Genomic DNA, 15,394 nt, shown 5'->3' on the forward strand with positions numbered 1-15,394 from the left:
ACACACACATACACTACACTTCAAGTCTGCTTTGCTACCAAACTAATTTCCAACGAAATCTTCCTGATAGTAATAAATAGTAATGAATCACTTCTGCAGACTATAGTGCGCCATAAAGATACGTGTTATATGTCCAACAAGAAAGCCGCGAATAAGCCGCGCGGAGAGATAGCGGTTGCGCAAGTAGGACCACCTGTGCAGCAGTAATATCGCCGCACACAAGGGCTTATCTTATCTAACCCTGCCGGCTGTGTGAGGTGACTGGATATTGCTGTCGTGAAATGGGCGCGCCAGCTATACAAAAATGCGCGAAACCACATAAAACCCAAGTCTCCAAGGCACTGTAAATATGTCAGCAACAACCACGTATATGTAATGTAACTTCCATGTATTTATTAATATACTCTATACATGTAAATAATTAAGTGTAAATGTGAATAATGCAAAAATGAGATTGAGCTAAGTTCCAAAAAACAGTAACGAAGGTTTTTTAAATTTTCCTTCAATGTAAAACTGCAAACAAAGTGATTGTAAATAATGTACCCAAAAATGTATCATTGAAAAACTAGATAAAAAAACACTGAGTGCTGGCATTTCCACTAAAATTGTGACTGTACCAAATGTAAAAATGACCAATAAAAACCTATTGAATTGAATTGAAGGCATGCGCTATGGAATAGAACAAGAAAAATTTAGAACAAAATATTATTTTTTACATACACTATGTTTTACAGGAATTAAATACAACACTTACAAAACCTAACTAGCGTGTGAGTGATAATACTGTCTACGTGAGGTACTATACACATACCATTACATTATAAATTATACTAATCATTTTAGATACTAAATGCTTGAAAAATTTAATTAATTGGTATCCAAAACAATAAAATCACTATTAAAGAAAGAATCAATCTACATAAGCTACCAGAGAAAAGAACACCCTACATTTAAATATTAGGGAAATCGCACTATCGGTTTAATTATCCCCATAGGCTATACTGATTCGTAGTTGATTTGAGAGTTAGTTTTGGTTTTAGTTTTTCAGGAAAAATAACTACTGTTTTTGAAAGTAGTGATTTGACAGCAACGATTGTCAAAATTTTCTCACATCCGTGGTCGTTACATTGTCTCTCCAGAAGCCTCGTTACCGTTCCAGGCGCTTTTTGGGTTCCAGGTTTTCTGCTCAGTCCAGGCTTTTGAAACTAAATGCGTAGAAACTGGGAGTGCATGACTAAGTTGTACGCGGTTACCCGTCTGTGAAGGCAATGAGTTGCCATGATGCGTTTGGTTAACTTTATTCACGGTTTCTTTATTCATGCGTGCCTGACTTTTTACAGATGGGAAGTAACAACTGGCGTATATTTACGGGAAAAAAAAAAAACTTTGCAAAAATCATAACATCGCAAATGGTAGCCCCAGAAATTGAGGGGCCCTGATGTTTTGAAGATGTGTCTCGCCATATCCACCAGATAAAAGGCGGGAGATTTGAAAGAAAAAAACTCTATTTAGCAAACGTATTTAAGTCAACCAGGACCTCAAATTTCAACGACGGTTTTGCTAAATTATTTGTAAGTTAAGAACACAAAAATAAAAAAAACAATAACGTTCAGTTCAGCGTTGATAAATCCTATTAAATTACGTTTACTTTATATAACGAACAGTATTCTACAGTTTAAACACATACATGCTGTATCAACAGGGCGTTAGTGAAGAAGGCGCGCGGCATTGGGTGATGTCCCGGTTTGTCCCGCCCTGGAGCAGCCTCTAACACACAATACCGTTGTAGCGAAAAATATACCTCTTCTAATTTTGTCTAAAACAAAGTTAATGACTAGGGACTGGAAAAATTCGCAGGTTCAGTGACCTCTAGAATAGATTCCACGATACTCTACGTACTTGTGCAGATTACACCTGCTGATTGGCTCTTAATCCATGACGCCTGTCAAATGGAATTGCTTGCGAAACGCTGTTTCTCTTTTGTTGAGGATTTTCCATTGGCTTAGAGTCATTCAGGTTAACTGTGGCCCAATCACTGAAGCACTGTTGAACTAGTTTTGGATTCTAGTCTATCGCGAAATGAATCCGCAATTTTTTCCGGTGTCCAGTTGCGTACGGGACGTAGAAACGCGATATGTTTCAAGGTTTCCTGGTGGTTATTTATATCTAGAGACCTGGAAAATTCGCGGGTTCATTTCGCGATAGGCTGGAATCCAAATACATTTGCCGTTTTTGCTGCTTCCGTGATCGGGCCACAGTTTATCTGAATGACTCTGGACCAATGAAAAACTTCCGACAAAAGAAGTATCGAATCACAAGCTTCCCAGTTGACACGTGTCACGAGTCAGTAGCCAATCAGCAGGGGCGTAGCCAGGGGGGGGGGGGGGGTTTAGCAACTAATCTTTAAATAATTTCTTATTCATCACTCAAACAAATTTCATATTAAAATTAAAAAAAAATTTACCATTACAATATTTAAATTTAAGAACCGAAAACTGCTAAAATAGCACTATTTTACACCTTAAATTCCAAATTTTTCCGGGGGGGGGGGGGGGGCTATGCTTCTTAACACCCCCCATACACCAATCCTGGCTACGCCACTGCCAGTCAGCAGGTGTAATCAGCACAAGTACAAAGAGGATCGTGGAGTCTATCCTAGAGTTCATTGAAAACGCGAATTTTTCCGGTCCCTAAGTAAAACCAGCCTAGAGGCGTCTGAAGACCAAGGTTCGGTGAAACAAGGCGAGGGATGTATTCGCCATGAAGCGGAGCCTGAACGCGCGGGAAGGTGTAGCGTGGCAGGCGGCGGTAGGGTCGCGGCGTGGTGCCTGGGTCCGTGTATGCGCTAACAGTTCCGGCGCGAGGGATATGCTTATCTGAGCAGTAAGCCGGAGAGGAGATAAGCAGTTTCCGGCCCCTCTGTTCCGGTGGTGCTGAGTCGTGGAACACTTCACACGTACGATTTTACAACCCGCGTCGTATACCTAGAGACCGGAAAAATTCGCGGATTCCTTTCGAGACAGGCTGGAACCCAAAATCGTTTAGCTTAATGCTGCGTCAGTGATTGGACCGCAATTTACCTGGAGGACTCTGAGCCAATGGCAAACACTCAACAAAAGAAGTATCGAATCATAAGAATCGCAGTGAACAGGTGTCCCGAGTCGGTAGCCAATGACCAGGTGATAGTTGCCCGAGTACATAGAGAATCGTGGAGTCTATCCTAGTTGTCATTGAAATCGCGAATTTTTCCAGTCCCTACGTATACCTGCTCCTGTTCATCGCGAGCTCTGCTTCATCACTAGGGGCAGGCATTATTCGCGAATAAATCTGGACGCCTATTAGACTGCAACAAGTTATACCCGCACCCACGGGTTTCTTCCTTGTGATTGGCGGCCGTCTGCGAGAAACGTCGTTGCCTTATTTGACCGAGCCACTCAGGACGCGTTTGAATCCGAACTGAATCACTGTGATTGGTGTGCTATAAGTATACGTATACCTGAAAGAACCTCATACCAATCAAGAAACACAGACGATGCTAACGTATTTTAACTTTCAGCTGGTCTCGGAATCTTTTCGCGAAATATGCATGCCCCTACTTTATCACATGTGTTACAGTCGTGACTGTCAGAAATGCGTGTACGCGGTGTTACTGAATAGAAAAAAAGACACGGTGGTTTTAATGTCTTAATTATAATTTTGTTTTGTGATAATTATGGCCGCTAGACTGCAATAAGTAGGGACCGGAAAAATTCGCGTATTCAATGACCTCTCGGATAGCCTCCATTATCCTCTGCACATCTCAAGTAAACACGCGTGTTCATTGGGTACTAAATTGTTAGGCGTCTCCACGGGGTAGCTTGTGATTCGACGCTTCGTTGGTCGATAGTCTCTCATTGGCCCAGAGAGCTCCAGTTAAACCGCGAGCCAATAGCAGAACCAGCATAATTATACACATGTTTGAATTTCAGCCTATCACGAAATGAATCCGCGAATTTTTCCGGTCTCTACTAACTGTGGACACCCTCTGTGTGGCCGGCCCGAAGACTAATCAAGCAGCAGCCCGGCTGGACCCTGAGGGGGGTGGCTGAGGGTGAGGGAGGGGTCAGGCGGCGCCCGCGTGGCCGACGCCCAAGTGACAACCCCCCCCCCCCCGGCGGGGCGCCCACGCACTTCGACCGCCGAGACCCGGTCAGCAGCGCTGAGTCACTGGCCGGGAGTTTACAGTCAGTGCTTTTATAAGTATTTTAGTGGTCTAGTACATTTACGCCATATCTAGTACTTTTTCTTTAATATAATAATATTACGGTAAATCCAATATGTTTTATTATTAAGCGTAGTTATTTTTGAAAACTATGGAATGTGTGTGTGGTGTGATATTTAAGTTGGAGCATTGTAATGTCATAATAACTTCCTAAATTGTTAAAACCATAAAAAAATATATAATTTAGTACTTTTTTTTTCAAATCTAGTACTTTTTTCTCGCCTAAGTTGGTACGAAATATTTTTTTCCTTGTGGCCACCCTGGGGGGACAGTCTTCAGGAGCCAGGCGAGACTGCACATGCGCGCGGCAAACCCCCGGCAAATCCCGTGGTCCGTCAAGTAATACGTAGTAATACGTAGCGGGAACCACACGTAACTTAGAAACATACATCTTAGAACAGTCGTAACTTAGAAAGCTCGAAAAAAAATCCACGTAACTTAGAACTGTCATAAGTTAGAAATGGCATAACTTAGAAACACGTAACTTAAAAACACGCAACGCAGAACCACAAAACTTAGAAACGTCGTAAAGTAGAAAGTCATAACTTAGAACTATCACAACATAGAAACACACAACTTAGAACGGTCGTAACTTAGAAACACGTAACTTAGAAACACGCAACGCAGAACCACAAAACCTAGAAACGTCGTAACGTAGAAAGTCATAACTTAGAACTATCACAACTTAGAAACACACAACTTAGAACTGTCATAACTTAGAAATACACAACTTAGAACAGGCATAACTTATAGGCTTCTATCTTGTGTGTTTCTAAGTTATGTGTTTCTAAGTTGTGTGTTTCTAAGTTGTGACAGCACCCCATACGTAGCCACTGAGTAGGAACTGGTATAGACTCCAGTATGGTACACCACTCCCAGCGGTTCCTCCTCTGTAACAGCCAACCGCCTGCAAGAGAAGCCTGACCAATCACGAACAAAAGTCTGTGCTAACATTGTGTTTTGACACACAGCTGGTCCCAAAAATTTCACGCGAAAAAAAAAAAAACATGTGTCTAACCAAAAACACCATTTGAACACAATATTATTTCCTGGTCTCCATACGAAATCATAGTTTTTTTTTTTCCTTGCATCGTATTTTCTGCTTAGCGTCGCTTTGACCTTCACGCCTCCGCCTTTACAAGGCACCATCCTTCCGATGGAATATGCCGGTGAAGCCTTGTTTCTCGTGGAATGGGCCGGTAGAGCCTTGTTTGATCCCAACGGGCCATCTCGAAGCCACAGGTGCGGCACATTGCTCCCGACGCCCGTGGTTTTATCAGCGAATTGCTGTCACTGCCGACCTCACTGACAATGGGACGACAATCAAAAAGGAAAGAAAATTCTCATAAAAAAGTTGTTTAGTGTACTGCATGCTGCGCCGAGTGGTTTGCAGACTGTTCGTGCCCCAATGTTAGTTCCCGAAACTTCGCAACTGTTTTTTTTTACGTGACGTCTAATAAATCTATGAACACCGGCTGAACGCACGAAAAAGTGTCCCGTTACGCACATTGTCCGTTACTCTGTGTCCCGTTACGCTCATTGTAGACTTGCGCCGCATCTATCTCTCTTCCACTCGATTGGAACAACCATCGTTTTGACTTTTTCGAGACACATTAAACTTGAAACACTCCCATTCGTTTACTACTTTTCCTATCATCGTCCTATCCTTAACAGAATAACACAGATTGGAAGAAGTTAAATAGCAAACATGTATAAAAGTTATGGTTAAAATAATCTCTTCGTTAAAGTAATAAACATATTTGAATTAATGAGTGCAAATAAAAGTGCATTAATCAATTAAAAATGTATATTTCATTTCACTCCTTCTTTGTATCCATACAAAATATTGATAATTCAATAAAATGATTCAATTTTATTCATAAAAGTATGCAATCATTTCATCAATGTTTTGTTATGACGTTGTCACGTTAAACTATCGTCCGTAAACCGACTTTACAGACAACCAATTTTTTTTTCTGTAGGAAGCCTACTGGGTAAGCCTGTGCTGTTCCGAATATCTGTTTACTTGAAGGCTGGGTTCGTCTCTTGAGGTCGCTGTGTTGCGTTGTCAAAATTATTCGTTTAGTATGATCATCGTGTTCGTTTGTTTGTCCGTGTGTTTTTCAAGGTTGGATTTTTTTGCCTGTATTAACTGTTCCGTTATTTTTGCAACTGTCTTGTCGTCCCACTGCGTTCGTGTGTGCTGCAAATTATATATATATATATATATATATATATATATATATATATATATATATAATCTGTAACTTTATTCCTTCCACGGAATTCTCTGTGCTGTAATATTTTACAACAGTTGAATTTTGCTTGTCTTCCTTGTGTCTTTTGAGGTCCATGAATTTTTTCAAGCCAAAATAAATTGTTTTACACGTTACGTGGAAAATTCCCATATGCGGCTTTTTTTTTCTCTCTCTCACGGGAACCTATTTTTTTTTTTTATAAGTTCTAAACGCCCAGGTGCTCGTGTTGATAGTTTGTGGAATAGCGCGAGATAAGGAAGACTTGACTGATAACGCAGACCTAAACAAACACCGAACTCTAAGAAATACTGCTTCCATCAGCCACACCTGCTAGCGCCGAGCTGCGAGCACGTGTGTTGCGGGTGATTGTGAACACGTCAGTGAAGTGGATCAAGTATTAGAACATTATACCAAAAATAAAATTAGCGCATTTGAAAATCACACCTCGGATAAAAAAGAATAAACATATTTAGTTTTCAGGTTTATTTTTTAAATAAAAAAAATCCTATAACTAGGGGCATGCACATTTCGCGAAAAGATTTTAAGAGTAGCTGAAAGTTTAAACACTGTAGCATCGTCTGTGTTTCGTAATTGGGTGAGTTTCTTTCAGGTGCACGTTCAGTGTTCCAACACCAATCAGAGTAATTCAGTGCGAAAGCAAACATGTGCTGAGTGGCTCGGTGAAATAAGGCAACGACTTATCTCGCAGACGGCCGCCAATTACAAGGAAGAAACCGCTGCTGCGGGTATACCTTGCAATATTTTATTAAGTGATTTCGTTTTTTTTGTTTGTGGGTGACAACGTACATGTAGGTATAAATTTAAAGTGATATTATTTATATTTAGGCCTATTAAGTGATGCCAATGTTATAAATTATTTGTAGCTAAATTTAGTTTTTCCTGTATATTTCAGTAAATAGGTATGAAATTCAGTGGCTTTGGCATAGGTATAATCATCAATTATCATGCGGGTAGAACTATAATGGTTTCGGGGATTCTTACATCAGGCCACTGTATTCGAATCTTAAAGTTCTTTCTCAGTTACGAAATATTTTTTTTTCTAGTAGCGCGGGGACTTCGTAAATACTTTGAAACTTTTTTTTTTGCATTTTTTGGCGTAAGTAATTTATCAAACAGCGGATTTTGCTTGTGGCGGTTCTCAGTCATCAGAGAAGGTTACGTACGCCCTTCTAGTTTCATGAGCTGAGGAATTTTAAGACCGATAATCTCATTTACTGCTAAAACATGGAGTGTGTAGAACAGTTATTTTTTTAAGAAAGCTAAATTAAATACTTTAGTTCTTCCTCCTAGTGAAGGTAACATATTAGCGCAGCTGAGTGCAGTCGCAGGAGGGCTCTGGGTTCGAGTCCCGGTTAGGGCATGGTGTCAGCATCGTCCAACTGGGTCAATCGTCTGTCCAAGCAATCGGAACTGTCAAAAACAATTTTGAAATTGAGAATAGATATACAAACATGTATTTTAAAAAAAAAACTGTATTTCTGTGTCCGCGACGGATCATAGCGTTGCCCTATCGCCTCCACAATGTCGAGTAGTTAAGCCCAGTGATACCATCCCTCGTGGAGATGACTGCATCCCAACCAGCATCTAGGTCGATCACCCCATTCTCATCGCATACATCCTCAATAACAGCATCACCATCATCATAACTTTCATCATTTCCGTCATCATCATCACCATAATCATCAGATCAACATCATCATCTACATCATCATCATTAACATCATCACCAAAGTTCCCAGCATACACATCATTAGGGACCGGAAAAATTCGCGGGTTCAATGACTTGCAGGATGAACTCCATAGTTCTACATACACTCGGTCAAATGCCACCCACTCATTGGCTGCTGTTTTTGTGAGACGTCCCAACGTAGCAGCCTGTGATTCGATGAAGCTTTGGTCGGGTGTTTCTCATTGGCCCAGAGTCATCCAGGTGAGTTGTGAGCCAATAGCAGAGGCAGCACTGAGGTATAACTATGTATTTGTATTTTAGCCTATCGCGAAATGAATTCGTGAATTTTCCCAGTCTCTACTCATCATCACCATCGTCTATATTATCACCATCGTCATTTACATCCCCATCACTATAAACATCATCCAAACCATCAGTCTGGAGTCTGCGAGCGGGATGGTGGGGGGGGGGGGGTTTGCAGAGCCCAGGAGTCCGGGGAGAGACTGAATCAATTAGCGACAAACGGCCGGCTGGCGCCGAGTTCCTACTTCGCAGTTCGACTCAGCCGAGTTCCCATGGCGAGCTCCGGAAACACTTGGTTACCGACGAGGTGCTCATTGATGACGTCACTTCCCCTCCCCCTCCCTGACCCGGGACAGAGCCGTCACCAGTGGCTTCAGTGTTCTTCGTGCATACTTGCTGCGGTGTCGGGAATTGTTGCAAGACGGCATGCTGTGACGGTGAAGTCACTTCCCACCTCACCAACGCCAGACTGCAACACCCAAAACTTTGCGAAAATAGTGTTTGAACACTCCACAATGCAACAATACTCTTGTCATTGTCTCGGGTGTCCAGCCAACAAGGCTCGGAACATCAGCTGGACATGGAGTGGCTTCACATGGTCACCCCCTGTACATGGATTGGCTTCACATTGTCACCGCCTGGACATGAATTGGCTTCACATGGTCACACCCTGGTCATGGAGTGGATTCACATGGTCACCCTCTGGACATGGATTGGCTTCACATGGTCACCCCGTGACTCATTTGCAACATTTACTTTCTCACTGAATCTGATCTGCGACCATTTGTCCAGTGGCTTTTACTCGGAACTGCACGTTTAACACGTGTTTGTGGCGCGAAAACCTTCTCGTGGATTCCGAAACCTTCTCCGATTCCAGGAAGCAGTCACAAGTGTGTTCGCAACGATCCGTCACCTGCCGTTATTGGGTTGGCGCAGCGTGTTGGCTGTCAATATCGCCCCATGTTGGAGGGGAGGGCTTTTAACGCATTAGCCGCGAGGTCGGGGCATGATAAAGCAGTTATCAACTGGGGAAGTCTGGCGCAGGGCTGGGGGGTAGGGGGAAGAGATCAGGAGCGGTGATCAATGCTTGTGAACGTGGTACGAGTCACGCGTGTGGCACACATGAGCGGAGCTGCTATTACATCGCCGGCGGTACTCTCGTTTCAGTCTGGACTCCACTGCTCTGTTGAATTTGACAGGAGACTCGGGTGTGCTTAGAGACGCGGAAAATTTCACAAATTCCTAGAGACCGTAAAAATTCGCGATTTAAATTACCTATAGGATGAACTCCAATATCATCTACGCACTCTGATAAACTACACCTGCTCATTGGCTAATGAATCGTTCATTGGTTAATGGTTTTCCATTGGCCCAGAGTCCTTCAAATAAACTGTTGCCCAATCACTGAAGCAGTTAGAAGGCCAACGTATTTGTATTCTAGCCTGTCGCGAAATGTATCCGCGAATTTTTCAGGTCTCTACAAATTCCTTCGGCATCAGGATAAAAACCAAAGCGTTATAGTTTACTATAACAACGTTTGCTTTTCCATTGGCTGATTTCTTAGCGAGAAACCTTTTGCTCTCGTTAGTCGACAATACCTGATCCTCTCACTTCTCTCCCAGCTGGGCATGGTTGGCTCACAGTCGTGGAGGGCCGTGTCCAAACAACTGCTGTCCATCAGTAGAGACCGGAACAATTCGCGGATTCATTTCGTGATAGGCTGAAATTCAAACATGTGTACAATTCTGCTGGTTCTGCTATTGGCTCGCGGTTTAACTGGAGCTCTCTGGGCCAATGAGAGACCATCGACCAAAGAAGCGTCGAATCACAAGCTACACAGTGGAGACGACTCACCATTTAGTGCCCAATGAACACGCGTGTTTACTTGAGATGTGCAGAGGATAATGGAGGCTATCCTAGAGGTCATTGAATCCGCGAATTTTTCCGGTCCCTACCGATCTGTTGATATTTTTGGCTGATTTTGACAAAATTGTGAGTAATTTTTGGGGAAATTTCGAAAGTCAAGGCAAAAGTTCAAGGTCAGGGTCGTACATTATGGCCGCCGTTACGTCACAGTCCAAGATGGTCGACAGCTTCCGGCTTCACGCCCCAGAACCCAGCCGCCGGATGCCTTTTATATACTACTCTGGTAAAATGGGATTTTTGATCTTTAATGCAACCCACCTTGGGAACTGATTTTCAAAATAAACCGTTCTTTGCAGATGCATTTGCAGCCAAGGCAATATACGTGCCCAATTTCAAGTCTGCAGGTATCAAAGTTCCGGTGAGTTCATGACGAGTGAGGCAGTGAGTCAGCTTTATATTCACACACAGATATGTTACTGGGAAAAAAAAATCGCCGGACTGTACAGGATAGACTCCACAATGTCTGCTCGGGCTGATGTCGCTTGCTGATTGGCTGTTGCTTGCCTTTCTCACGCCCGGGGTTTTTTGGTTCTTCTTTTGAGCAGGGACTGCCACTCCCTAACGTAGCACACATTTGTACAAAAGTTAGAATTTTATTATGTCGCGGAATAAACCCACTAGATTATTTTAGAAAAGTTTACCCCCCCCCCCCCCCCATCCTCTTTCTAGGAGAACAGATCGTTGCCCTGTGTCTACTGCAACATTTATCGCATGTTCTCTGCCGGGTGCGAAGGCCAGGGACTTTGTACACAGCAACAGGCCTGTTTGGCTCCATCAAGGCACTTGTGTCTGTTAGTTCCTTGTCAGAAGTCACATTTCAAAATTCAAATGACCCAATCACACGCAGTCCAGCCGGAAGGTAAACTGCGCTCTTCAAATGATTCATGCAATGGGGAATTTTTATTTGATACAATTCTTTGGACGCACGCCGTTGCAGATTTGCACCGTTTGTCATAGAAAAATATTCAAGAATGCAAAATCAGATGCAGAGTACAAGTCTAAATGCTGATGTCAAACTTTAAATTTTCACGCAGCACATATAATTAAGTGGAAGAAATTTAGCTATGGAAAAAAAAAAAACACAGATGAACACAGTGGGGTAACAATGAGACAGCTTCGACAAGAACAGTAAATGCAGACAGACAACACAGAAAACATACGAAAACAGCGACCGAGTCAATCTCGTCGTCTTAAGTTCTCGAGTCCATCTTGGTCGTGTAGACCTGTGTTCCTAGTTTTGGAAGTGGGAAAAAAAAAAGGGTGAGGGGGAATATTGTATTGATTATTGATGTTAGAAACCCCTTTGTGTAAGGAACATAATTCACTGGAGAGAGGAAATATTTGGCGATAACTCTTGAAATACCACGGGGGGGCCGGCCGGGGGGCCTGGAGGGGGGGGGGGGGGGGGACATGGGCAAACTCTTCCGAGCTCGAAATAACCCGTCGTGCATAAATGTCACCCTGGGGCAGAGTGAACTTTGCCTCCGGGCGAGGCCACATTCCGCATGAGGAGCCGGGGGGGGGGGGGGGGGGGGGCTGCAGTGGGCTCGTGGTTAACCTTGTCACCCGCCGAGTTACTGACGTGACACGGAGACATCAGCTTCAGTGTCCTCGCGGCCAGCTGTGCTTCAGAGAGATGCAGTTCCATTACAGTCCCGTCGCAGGACAAGTGACGCGAACCTCGTTTATCAAGAGAGGACACAGGAACTGAAGTAGGGCATGATGTTTTCAGCAGTGCCTGTGTGTGTGTGTGTGTGTGTGTGTGCCATATTGAAAATATTTTTTTTTCCGTTAAAACATAGATCACACATTTATAAATAATAAAAAAATAAGCCAGTCATTGGGACTGTCAACATAAGTGAAAACTTAAAACTTTGTTTTTTTTTTAAATGTGTAATATGACATCATTCCCACGTCAAATGTACGTAAGAAAATGATTTTGGTATTAAATTCAGTACGATTTCAGCATGATATAATTTATCCTTACATCATTTTTTAGTCACAACAGATGTCAGTGGTATGTCAAAATTACGTAAAAATTCATTACCTAGCTATGACTTACCAGTGATGTCAGACTTAGGTCATGTATTCACGTGGTCAAATTTAACTTCACTTACTGCTACTACAGCATGTCGGTGATGAGAACTCACAAGATTTTACCCATCCAAAAAAGAGTCCAACACGCACATGATACAGTCGAGTATATACAATGTATTAGTGTGTATATGCGTATACATGTACACAGGCTGCTGCGATTCGCCAGTCTGGCGCAACACGTCACTAGCATGTCGGTGACGCGAACCCATAACCCTACCAAAAATCGCTCAACGCGGCTAAAGAAGTTTTCACTTCAAAAAACAAGAGAAACAATAAATATCAACAGGATTATTACAGGTGTAATAATCTTCAAAAACTAATTAAAATTTAATGCCGTTAATGTAACAGTGTTAACTGTTTATAGCAGCCAGACATTTCATCAAATTATACACTATTCTTAACGAAATTAATTTCTAAAAGCAAAAGATGTAAATTTAATACGGCTAAAAACTGTTAAAACCAATAAGTTATAATATCTTCCGTGTAACATTCCTACCCCTTGTAGTAGCCCCAATATGACTATAACATTACACTTCTGCCAATGAGTGATTTTTTTTATTTCCACAAATTAACCACGTTTTCGTAAGTCCAAGATTTGCTCTCCTCACTGGAGCTCGGCTAGATAGCGGCTCTCTCTACTGCTGGTATCTTACCACGTATGTACCTCGATGACAACACACCGCTTCCCGCTGCTCACACATCCGCAACGTCGAGACACCGCATCGCAACTCCGATCCTCGCTCGCGAAGCCCCGTCTCGCGCCAAGGGATCACTCACTCACTCACTCGCCCTCTTCACTCAACTCTTGCATCGCTCCGAGTACTTGCCGGTGTCGCCGCTAGCCTCCCTTCCACACGTCTCGAGTCCCGCTCTGGAGTGCCGTGTAGTCAGTGTACCCCGAATTTAACACTCGAAGCTTCAAGAACAGTGGCGTCCCAGTTACGCAATTTCACTCTGGAAACCTGCCGAAACCTCCAGAAAGACAGAGAGGAGCCCGGACTCCGCGGGACTGACCGGGGGGGGGGGGGGGGGGTGGTTACATGTACTGGTAATGGAAGGGGAAGGGACGGGCGCTACCTGTGTCGTGGCAGGGTTCCCACAGACATAAATCCCGGCCCGCACGTCGCACCAGCATCTATGGCTGCCTCGTAACAATACTATTGGAAAATCACACAAATTTTAAATAACTAAATACCGGAGATTTTTTAATGCCGTGGATACCGCATGGGTAAATAATGAGTCTGATTAAAGAAAAGCACCTCCAAAGATTATTTTAACTCATTTCTGACGTCTCCAAACTCCGCTATCAAGATAATGAAGTAGATTATGTTTTGTTATCTCTTGAGTGCCATCTCCTTTCCCATAAGACCACCACTTTACCCATAAGAATGAGTGGGTAATAATGAAGATTAATTACGTTTATAATTGTTGTTTGAGGTGGGATCGACAAAATCGTCAGTAACAGTGGCGGACACTTAGGTCAGTTAGAGATTATTCTAGCACGAACTAAAAAACTGTATAAGGCCCTGAACTATTTGTTTTTGTCACCGATCTTTGTAACCTATGGTTTATAAAATCTGAGGGGCAAATTAAATTATTGTTATTTTGTAAAACGCGTTAGTTCTTTGTATAATAGGGCTTATGTTGGATTAAAAACCCTCGATGCACGAAACTCTTGAGTTCGGTGCTGCCTTAGTTGCTGAGTGCGCTGCCCCACACTTGGCAACACTGGCGAGTAGCCTGCAGCCGTGTTGGCAACACTGGCGAGTAGCCTGCAGCCGTGTTCACAGTGCTCCAGCTGGGAATAGTCGATTCTCTCGCTAACAGACCACGCCGCTCAAATACCGGGGCCGCTATAGTTGCTGAATGCGCTCTCTAACAAAGCTTTGCGGTTGAGAAATGCCAACATCAATAATTCAGTTTCAAATATATAGAAAACATTTAAATATATTAAACATAATAACTTTAATAAAAAAGTAAGACATTTTTAGTTCATATTTTATGGAATGGCGTAATAACGGAGTGGCGTATAGAGTACAATGGCAAAATATAATAATTTTGACAATGTTGAATTAACTTGGTAGCAATGAAATACGCATGGCTGTCATGTGCATATGTACATACGTGTGTACGTGTGTATTTTTTTTTTTTTACAATAGAAACATTCAACACTCGTACTTTGCAGCTTTATTTTGGAAGCAAACAATAAAGCATTTTAACATATGTAGTGTTTTGGTTGTTCGGTGTTGCAACATATACAATTTTACATTTATGGTGAATATTCGCAGCAACGAATGACCACAAAAAAAAATCAAGGTTGCCAACATTTACTTTAGAAAATTTTACGCTTTTTAGGTTGTTAGTTTGCCTGAAAATACCTCACAGTTCGCTGATTTCCAAAGAAAATAAGTCTTAAAGCATTGAGTTGCGACTCTTTTATCTTCTTTGCTTTGTGGTCTCAGGGGAGCGGAAAAGGCGGGAAGTCTTCTTTTCACAGACGAGAGAGCCAAACGCCCGATCGTGTATTTTCGGTTTTTTTGTTCATTGTAAATAAATATGGCGGTGTTGATAAAATGATACTAATTGTCAATTAGGTTAGGGTAGCTACATTATAAATACTTTAAAACATTGTGGACGGTTGATTTGGTTAGGATAGCTACATTAAAGATACGGGAAAAAAAAGCATGAACTTCGGGTTTTGGCTCTCTCGTCTGTGAAAAGAAGGCTTCCCGGAAAAGGCGTGGCTTCCGCGCCCAGTGACGTCACCGCCGTTAAAGTGCCGTCGGTTGTTGTGACAGATTGAACGCTTTGGTGCGCGTGCCACTTACTTCCTCCTTGGCTGTGGTCAGAGGGAGTGGG

General features: G+C 42.7%; 1 protein-coding gene across 1 annotated transcript in view; it reads right to left on the reverse strand.

Moving 5' to 3' along the window:
- Positions 1-13,250, reverse strand: part of LOC134543033 (acyl-CoA Delta-9 desaturase-like) — a 74,006-nt gene extending 60,756 nt beyond the window's left edge. Inside the window, exon 1 of the mRNA XM_063387731.1 lies at positions 13,189-13,250. Within this exon, the coding sequence (XP_063243801.1) occupies positions 13,189-13,236 (48 nt within the window). The 5' untranslated portion in view covers positions 13,237-13,250. The remainder of the gene's footprint in view (positions 1-13,188) is intronic.
- Positions 13,251-15,394: the final 2,144 nt, after the last annotated feature.

The sequence above is a fragment of the Bacillus rossius genome (assembly GCF_032445375.1).
Source record: "Bacillus rossius redtenbacheri isolate Brsri chromosome 9 unlocalized genomic scaffold, Brsri_v3 Brsri_v3_scf9_2, whole genome shotgun sequence".
NCBI lineage: Eukaryota > Metazoa > Arthropoda > Insecta > Phasmatodea > Bacillidae > Bacillus > Bacillus rossius.